General features: G+C 30.4%; 1 protein-coding gene across 1 annotated transcript; it reads left to right on the forward strand.

Moving 5' to 3' along the window:
• The first annotated feature begins 1,974 nt into the window (after nt 1–1,974).
• LOC149548344 (uncharacterized) lies at nt 1,975–4,970 on the forward strand. Its single transcript, XM_089792420.1, has 2 exons — nt 1,975–2,179; nt 3,994–4,970. The coding sequence occupies exons 1-2, from the start codon at nt 2,012–2,014 to the stop codon at nt 4,561–4,563; spliced, it is 738 nt and encodes a 245-aa protein (XP_089648546.1). The 5' UTR covers nt 1,975–2,011; the 3' UTR covers nt 4,564–4,970.
• Nucleotides 4,971–9,716: the final 4,746 nt, after the last annotated feature.

Below are 9,716 nucleotides of genomic sequence, written 5' to 3' on the forward strand. Positions count from 1 at the left end.
TCATCTACCATGACAATTGCATAAACAAATGCAAGAGAGCATTACTATCATCTTATTTATGAAAATTGTGATAAATTTATCCAAGACTATCACATCTCTCCTTCATATATTCCTCTTACTTAGTTTGAACACATTCTACAAGTGACAATCTCACTAAGATTTCTGAAGAAAGAAGGCTTTACAAAAATGGGAGGCTTCTTAATCAAGATACATAGAATAAAAATCAACGTTGAAAGAAACTTGAAGATGTGTTTGTCTCTTCACAAAATGAGAGGTTCCTTAATTAAAATACATAATAGAAGAGTAGATATTGAAATAAACTTAAAGATGGGTTTGTCTCTTCATGGAATAAGAGGTTTCTTAATCAAGATAAGTAACAAAAGAGTCAGCATTGGACGAAACATGAAGATGGGTTTTTTTCTCTTCAATAAATAAGTGGTTTCTTAATCACGATACTACAAAAGCCAACATTGAAAGAAAATTGGAGATGGATTTGTCTCTACATAAAATAGAAGGTTTCTTAATCAAAATACATAATAGAAGACCTAACATTAATATGAATGAAATGAAAGATGTTAATTATGTTCACAAGATCAAATAGTCTCACTGAGAAAAAAACCTCTCTTAAGTCATATTTATGTTCTTTTCCAAATAAGACTTTATACTAATAATTTTGACAAAGAAGCTCGTTTGGATAATCCTTTCTTCATATTGATACATGGTGTCAACCCTTAATGCTTTTCAACTACCCACTTATTGCAAAATATGCTCTTTAGGTATTTTCCGCCTAGGGGAAGAGCCCAAATAGCCGTGGCGAGGTCCAATGACTGATATAATATTGTTATAAATTCCCCCAATTATCACTTTTAAAAAGCTCCCAAAAATGATAACACGTACGCTTATAGTCGATAACAAATGTACTAATAGTTGATAACAAATACACTAATAGTTGATCATTTTTTAGCTTTCTTGATTGGTGATTAGTCTATTTGTACAAAAAGTACTATTTTTTGAGTGAGCAGCTATTGGAGGGTGAACATAATGAGTTCCGAGTGAACATTTTGAAATGACACTTTCCAACCACTTTGCCCTTCATGACTTCTACAGAGAGCTCCATAAATGTAGAAACACCTAAACCTTAGCTTTAAGCTCTTCTAACCCCTGTAGAAGTTCACCGAAAAAATTGACAAATTTTGAAATAAAAATTAAATGCACGAAATTAGACTACTCACTCTCTTTCGCCTAAGATAATGTTCATTTGTCCATCTCTAACTTAAAGATAGGTTAACATCTTGGAACCTCTTGATCTCATGAAATCTATAGAAATAAATTCGTTCAATTCTAATGGTCACATGCATAATCATACCCTGTCACAATTCACAAAACATGTACTTTTTTCCATTAAATTGGGCAATATTTTAGTTGAGCAGATTGGGCAATATCTTAGTTGAGCAGGTAGTGAAATCTGATTCAGCATCCGAGTGCCCACAAACTCACATTTATCCCCTGTATTTTACATGAAATGTGTGGATCGTGACTCAGACAGATCTTCTTACCTTTAACACTTACCAAGCACCATCATCCACGTTAACCACTGCCAAGACGTGCATTATTTTCAGTGAGATGCGCACTAACCTTGCGTACAATCATGATCAATCCAACAGAGGAAAAAATTATTGGAAAAACAATCTTTTTACAGAGGAGCCCCCATCGTGGCAAGCAAGATCTGAAATTGATATCGTGTAGTTTTGTATTATTATTGTGACCTACATGTGCCGTATTAGGGTTTGTAGAGCACAAAGTTAGTGACCTTTACCTGTTCGATTCCCACTCAATCAATCCATCAATTATCCCTCAATTCCCTGTCAATCTCCGTAGTGCGCCACGAATTCCAACGTGTAGCCACTTTGCGTATTTCACATCTCAGCAGGATTGAAATTCTGGTATATTAAGGAATCGCGAGCCCTGTAATTTATTGTTGAAATTGTTGCCTCTTTGAGACGGAAGAGCCATGGCGTGGAAGAAAATATACTTGGATCTTGCGCTGGTGCCTCCTGCCCTTTTTCTTTTGGTGGTGTATCACGTATTTCTGTGCTACAAAATCAAGAAAACGCCTCTGCGGACAATTACAGGGGTTAATAGCGTCGGGAGGCGACTCTGGGTTGAAACTATGATTGAGGTGAGGTAAAAAATATTTAATTTTTTTTATTATTTATTTAGATTGGTCACCGTATATTTTGATTTTTCCTATGTGAAAGTATCTCTACATTTAATCCAGCGCTTAACAGTTAGCATGTTAGGTATTTGTAGGAGGGTGGAAACCATCTCATTCCTTTAAATCAAGAGTGAAGACAAGATATAAGATTAGTAGAAATAAGATATATTATGGGTCTTATATTTTAGGCGCTGGAAAATTTTGTTGTTTTCGATCATAAAATATGTAGATCATGAAGATCAAACTACTAAAAATTTCTTTAAAAAATCATTATATTATCTTTTTGTTTTTTAAAATTAAAAAAAATTACTGCTATTTATTCTGTTTTACAAGTTATAATTGAAACTCAACCATCCCTATTTCAATTTTAATAAAAGATTTGATTTTTACAATTATAATATCATTTTTAATTTTAATAGAAGATTTGACTATTACAATTCAAATATCTTCAAAATCTATAATATTTAAGTACAATTCTATTGATGATATATTCTAATTTTTATGTATGAATTAAATGCTATAATTTTAAAATTCTAATATTATCAATTCTATTGATGATATATTCTAATTTTTATGTATGCATTAAATGTTATAATTTTAAAGTTTTAATAATATCAATTTTATTGATGATATATTCTAATTTTTATGTATGCATTAAATACTATAATTTTAATTTTTAATATTATCATTTATTAATTTGTATAAATAGGTTTTTATTCAATTTGTAAAAAGTTTGTTTCCATTAAAATTTAATCTTAATAAATAATCAAGATAATTAATAAATTATAAGTTTATGTAAAGATTTAGAGTTCCTATTATTTATAATTTGTTTTAAATTTATAAATTTTTAATTCTTCTCATATATATAAAGTATTATTATATTTTTTATTATTGCAATTTCCAATGTGGTAAATATGATGGATAGTTTTGAAAAGATTTTTAAATTATTTGAATTTCTTATTAAATTTGTATATGTTAAGATTTACTTTCTTTAAATATTAAAGTTTATATTTTTTTAATTTTTGTAATAACTCTTTATATAATATGTCTTTAAATAATTTTTTCATTGATATTTTGAATCATACATAGAATCACCAAGCAATTAAGAATAAAATTTGAGTAACAAACTATTCTTTTATTTTATTGTAATCATTTTATTTTAAGATTATGCTCTTATATTCTGATTCAATTTTGTTATTTTCTTTTCTTTTAATACTTTCTAAATAAACTCCATTATTATTTCATCATTTTTCTTTTCTTAAAAACTAGTTGACCTTTCAACTAAATTCTTTTGGATTCTCAAGTCATCTCCTACTAAACCAATGGATTTGCTTACAGATGTTGATGGTAAGCATATGCACACAAAAATTGTGCATATGATATTCTCAAATAAACTTTCATAGAACATTATAATCTATGAAACTTTTATATCTTCAAAACCATAAATTCTTATTAAAATTTAGAAAAATTTAAAAACATATTAAAATTACACTCTGTTACTGGGTTCTCCTGCTGGTAGGCTAGATTTTGATTTTGGTTCTCATCAGCGGATCTAACATAAAATCAGAGTTCAATATAATTAAACTAAAACATCAGTTATATCATTAGGTATGAAGGGTTATAATCATAATGTGTTGATTGTTAAGCTTCTGTTATCTGCTCTCACATTATATCAATCTGATATTTGCTGCAATATCTATCATAATTGAACGTATCAGGGCTTTCCATAAACCAACTTGAAGCTTTCCTGAACATGGTATCACCATTAATGCATGCAGGACACAGATAAGAAGAACATTCTGGCAGTCCAAACAATGAGGAACATGATAATGCAATCCACATTTGTGGGCACAATTTCTGCATTGTTATCAACAGGATTGGCTGCAGTGATGAGCAGCACATACAGTTTGAACAAGCAGCAGCTGCCTGCAGAGAACACCCTGCTCTTTGGAGCCCATCACAACGAGCTCCTAGTGGCTGTCAAATACGCCACTCCTCTGCTGTTCTTGCTCTTGAGTTTCTTCTGCAGCTCCCTCTCCATCCGCTTCCTCAACCAGGTGGGTTTCCTCATCAATGTTCCTCTCCATGAGCCCTCTTTGATCTCAGCACACTATGTGAGCCAGCTGCTTGAAAAGGGATGTGTTTACAACATAGTTGCAACAAGGATACTCTACATTGCATGCCCTCTCCTCATGTGGATTCTTGGGCCCTTGCCAGTGCTTCTCTCCTCCCTCGCCTTGCTGCCCGTTCTCTACAATCTTGATTTTCTTCTCCTTTCTAACCAGGGGAAAAGGGCATCAAACATTGTGGAAGATGAGAAAAGCAAATCATGCTATAGGATTATATAGAATACAGATATCCTCTTCCTCTTCATTTCACACCCATTCTTGTTTGAATCATAGTTTGGAGAGTTTTTTCTTCTACATTCGTATTTAGCAGAGGGCTTCAAGTAACACTGGGTTACAAGGAAGATGAGTCATTTAACTGTATATTTAGCAGTCTCAGAGATCTAATGGTTATCTCTGCCTTGGCTTTCAAGATGAAGGATAACCCAACAGTGCTACGTCTGTGCAAGAGGATTGAATGTGATCTGAAAATAAATTACAATCCAAGAGTTCCACTGCTGCAATGAGGGTAGTAAGTGGTCAAGGAAATTTTCATTCCACTGTAATGTTTAATTATGCACTTTCCTTTTCATTAATGTGGTGTGTAATTTCATTATTGAAATTTATATATTTTCTTTTCATTTAGGAAAGATTGTTACTTACATGTTACGTATAGTATAGATTTGTGAAACTTAAAAGGTACAAGTGTTAGTTTAAAAGGAAAATCTAAATTTTTGAGATCTCATTTGGTTGCAGACATAGGAATTGAGAATAGGAATGGCTATTCCAATAACAGCTATATTTTGGAATGGACATAAGTTCTTTTTAGAGGCAAAATGAGAATATGTATTCCTATTCCCTATTCCAGTTGGAGCACCGAACAGAAAATAGAAAACACATTCCTAATTTCCTATTCTTATTCCAACAAGTAAACAGGCCCTGTGATTGAATAACGCTCACTAGATTGATGAAGTAATGAAGTATGGAGTTTGAAATTATTTCATTAGTATTTAATCACGCGAATTTGAATTTGACCACAATTTATTCTTTCTTATTTAAATAATAATGGATTAATAACATATTATGCTATAGAAAGGAACCTTTAAATGGATTGTAACTTGAGAAATGTAAGTAGGTCAATTAATTTAATTTCCCATCACTTATTTTTAGATTGTTGTATTTCATGTCATGATTATATTATAAAGTGAAATGTTTTGTTGATTCAGCCTTGATAAAGCCAACTCAAATTTTGAGTCCTTTCACAGTTCATGATAATTTTACATGATCGATGAAGTGTTTAGGATTTGTTTCAATGCAAGTTAAATTGTTGTTTTAGTCACTCTCTACACATGGTGGATATTGTTGATAATCATACATGATTAGTGAAGTGTCTAGGATTATTTAAGTGCAAATTGTATTGTTGTTTTAGTCATTTTAAACAAATGGTGGGTATTGTCCTTTACATCTTGAGGTGAGTAGTGGTTTTTGTTTATTATGACCAATCCCATTTCCCCTAATGTAGGCACTCATATAAGATAAGGATTGATAGGACAAGCTCCTTAAACACTTACAACAGACATAGATAAGGATCTCAACCAGATATCAAGCATCTTAAGGATTCAGCAATTGAAGTCACAACAACAAAGAATGTCCCTAAGTTAAAAATGAAGTGTATTTTGTCAAAATACCTAAATTTCTATGTTTGTGCAAATTAATTTTGCAATTTCAAATGCCAGTTTCATAAAGGAATTTATCTTCATTGGAAGGAGGTAAGTGAGCAAAACTAAGTTAGTACACCAAAAGCCTAATAACATCTAGTTTTTCAATCAACTTCAAGAGGTTAAGGAGAGGGAATGAAGACACTTAAATAACTTTAGATATCAAGGAGGAGAATATGAAGAAATTAATCATCAAAGGAGGTTGAGGTTAAGTCATGAGCAAAGAAGTCTATGACCAACGACAATTGAAGGTTCGTGAATTGTAAATTGTAAAATAATTCATAATTTAAAGTATATAAATGATGATAAATGTATACTCTACAAATAAATTCATTTAATAAACAAGGTACAAAAATGCTTCTTATTCTCTTGGTTTGGCATAATTTATAGATATAATGTGATTGTACAAGTACAAATTTAAATTTAACTCCATAATGAAATGTTAAGGGTGCTTAAAAAGATAATAACACATGGATAGTCATTGATCGGAACTATTTATGCTCCTTGGTTGGTTTCTTTTAAATCTAGAAAATGCTTGACAAATGAACCATTTTCACTCAAGCTAGTATAGATCTATGTCACCATTTATGATACCAAAACCCATTTTGGTCAAATCTCATTTTTCTATCAAAACTCAATTTTTTTCAAAAACTAAAAACACCATTTTATAGATCTCAGATTCAATATCAACATTATATAAATTTTTTAGTGTTTTGATTAGTTATAATATGTTATAATCTCAAAATATTATAAGTCAATATTTCAACATTTCGGAAGATGCTCCCTCAAAAAAGGAAAAAAATAGTAAATCATATAAAAAAGATTTGAAAATTATATTTATCTCTAAAGGAGAGAATCCTCTTCACGAATATGTAAATTTTTTTAAAGATGATATAGATTTGGTAGGGAAGTTTTGACAGGAGGAAAAAACTGTTGGATTCTGATAAGGTCGAACTTGAGTACTTATAACAAAGAAAATATACATCAAAAATAATTATTTCTTTTTTCGTTTACTAGTTATACATGTCATCTATAAGATATTTTCAAATCAGAACAAAAAAAGATGATTTGCATATACTTGTTTGATGGGAACTACACCCTATATTTTTTACTGTTAAAAAAGGGACTTCAAAATAAAATAAAATGAATAAATTCTTACTCAAAAAAATTATAAAAATTATAGGCATAAAATTCATCCAATTCTACACATTTCATTAGTTTACATCATCTTCATATTTTAAACACAAATACCATCTTTTTGTCATTAATGTTGAACTGTCACATTCTGATATCCCGTCTTTTTATAAAAGGTGACACAGGTTTGTGCTTTTACATAGCTACTAGATTTGATGCTCGATTTAACTAAGGGATTCCTAGAATTTCAAAGGAATTGACAAAGAAAGGGAATATGAAGGATAATGAGAATTTCACTAAAGAATGGTCAACCTAAAAATGTTTGAAATCTTGTAGTTCCACCAATCTCTTGTTAAACTTCACAAAGTTTTTAAAAATTTGGTCAAACACGATTAAAAAAGACCATGTGGAAAGGAGGATTCATATGAGAATAGTTAAGGCATTAACACTTGATGTATCTTACAACATAGATAATGTCCAAGTGCAACCAATCAATGAAAATTTAACAAAGTTTGTTACTTTGAAAAGATGAGGAAGATAAAGAAATAAAAATAGGCCCCTTCAATGTGTAGGTGAATGAGTAGAAATTTTGATCTAATGTATTGCTCAAGAATAGTAAATGTTGTTAGGATTTTATTCTCCCTCTCTTAGGTTAGTGTAAGATGAACTTCGTTTTATCTAAGGTAAAAACATTTCACAAATTTGAAGTAAAATACCCTTATATAGCTAAAAATAAATTGATATTTTAGAGCTTTCGGTATGTAGATTTTCTTGATCTTTTTAAGTATTCACAAAACAAATTCATTTAATTAATAGCATATTATGCAAATAAATAATGTTGAGCTCTTTTTTTGGGATGAGTAAAACTAGCACAACACAACTTGTTAGCCTTTCTACTTGTTCCTCCCCTTTTCTTTCATGAATTGCCTAGCCTATTTGATTCATGATACAAGGCTCATGACAATGTAACTAAGGGGTATTAAGGGCTATTATAGTAGGTTTAGAAACTAAAGGGGATGGTGAAGTTGTAGATTTTGTAAATATATTTCCTTTCGATATATAAATAAAGTATACTATTACCAAAAAAATAAAAATAATCAACACTCACTCTTAGTAATAAACACAATGACCTAACTTCCTAACATGGTCCTTGTTTGGAACTAGCTATTGTTCCTTCATTGTGCTTGGAACTAGCTACACCAAGATAAGGGGGCAACCATTACACTTGACAAGATCCTCTTTTGTAGTGGTCTTTATGTGTTTGCCTCTTGTAATGTTTTTCTTGTATGATGTGTTGCTTGTTATTCATTATGTCTATATTTACTCTATTGGTACAAGGCAATAAAGTAATAAAACATGTTATACTCATTATTATTTTTGTACCTACTTCTTCTATTTGTTGTTACATATTATGTTGTACATGTGTCATTATTCATAAATGTGACTTTGTGTAGACCTCTTGGGATGAAATTATGATATAGTATTACCAAATTCCTTTTGATCTTCATGATGTTGGCCAAAAAAAACTCTTAAACGTAACTTTTATGTATCTTTCTAAAATTTTGTTGTAGTTATAATTCCTTTGGGTAATGATAACATTTCATATCTAACATAATATTTCATATATTATCATACAATTGTATTGACTTCAAAGTTGGCAGATCTCTCCTATTCTCTCTATTTTTTTCATGTGCCTGTTTCACTTGCTATGTTCTATCTTGGGGGCACTTCATAATGGAAACATCTCTAGTGCATGCATGTACACTTATGTTAAAGTCATTTCTCTCATTCATGTGTTTGCAATTGCTTTAATGTGGGAACACATACTTTGTTCGCATTTTGCACAAGTACAGTATGATTATTAATATATCTAGATCCCTTATTATACTACTAAAAGTATGTAATCCCTAATCCTCTCATTCATTGATCCCTTATTATATTAATAACAATTCATAAGGATTGATTCTATATTTTTTGGACCCCTTTATGGAGTATTATTAATCCTTGAGCTCTGATCCCTACATTTTCATTTTTTGGTTATACATATCCTTATTTCTGGATCATCTTTTGGATTTCACTCTTACACAAGCTTCTAAAGGAAGATCCTTGATTGGTTGAACGAAAAGCCACACAAACTTTCTAGACTATTATGTCATGAACCTAAATTCATAAAAACATTTCATAGATTATGATAAATCAAATAATAATTATATCTAGTCATAAGATATAATTGTTAAATCTACCAATAATACTACATTTAATACATATGATTATTGAATGTCCAAAATGACATTTATACATGATCATTTAAATACAATCATTTACATTTACATATGAATGATAAAGTAAAATTCCTAATTAAATTACTTACTTAATAATAATTAAATAACTAATCCAAGTTGCTAATATCATCCTAGAATCCGTCTAATTAACATAATGATGGGTCACAACGCATATTCCTAAATACATTTAATCAAGGACAAAAAGGAGGAAGGACGACACGACATCCAAGTACGGAAAGAAGATTGGCATAGCGACATGGAG

This window comes from Cupressus sempervirens, chromosome 7, assembly GCF_028749045.1.
Source record: "Cupressus sempervirens isolate cs-2001-9-10 chromosome 7, ASM2874904v1, whole genome shotgun sequence".
Taxonomy (NCBI): domain Eukaryota; kingdom Viridiplantae; phylum Streptophyta; class Pinopsida; order Cupressales; family Cupressaceae; genus Cupressus; species Cupressus sempervirens.

What these genes read in the sequence shown, in the direction of transcription:
- LOC149548344 (XM_089792420.1), top strand. Translation starts at nt 2,012, where the DNA reads ATGGCGTGGAAGAAAATATACTTGGATCTTGCGCTGGTGCCTCCTGCC. An exon ending in GGGTTGAAACTATGATTGAG is followed by an intron (nt 2,180 to 3,993) that starts GTGAGGTAAAAA and finishes TAATGCATGCAG; the next exon opens with GACACAGATAAGAAGAACAT.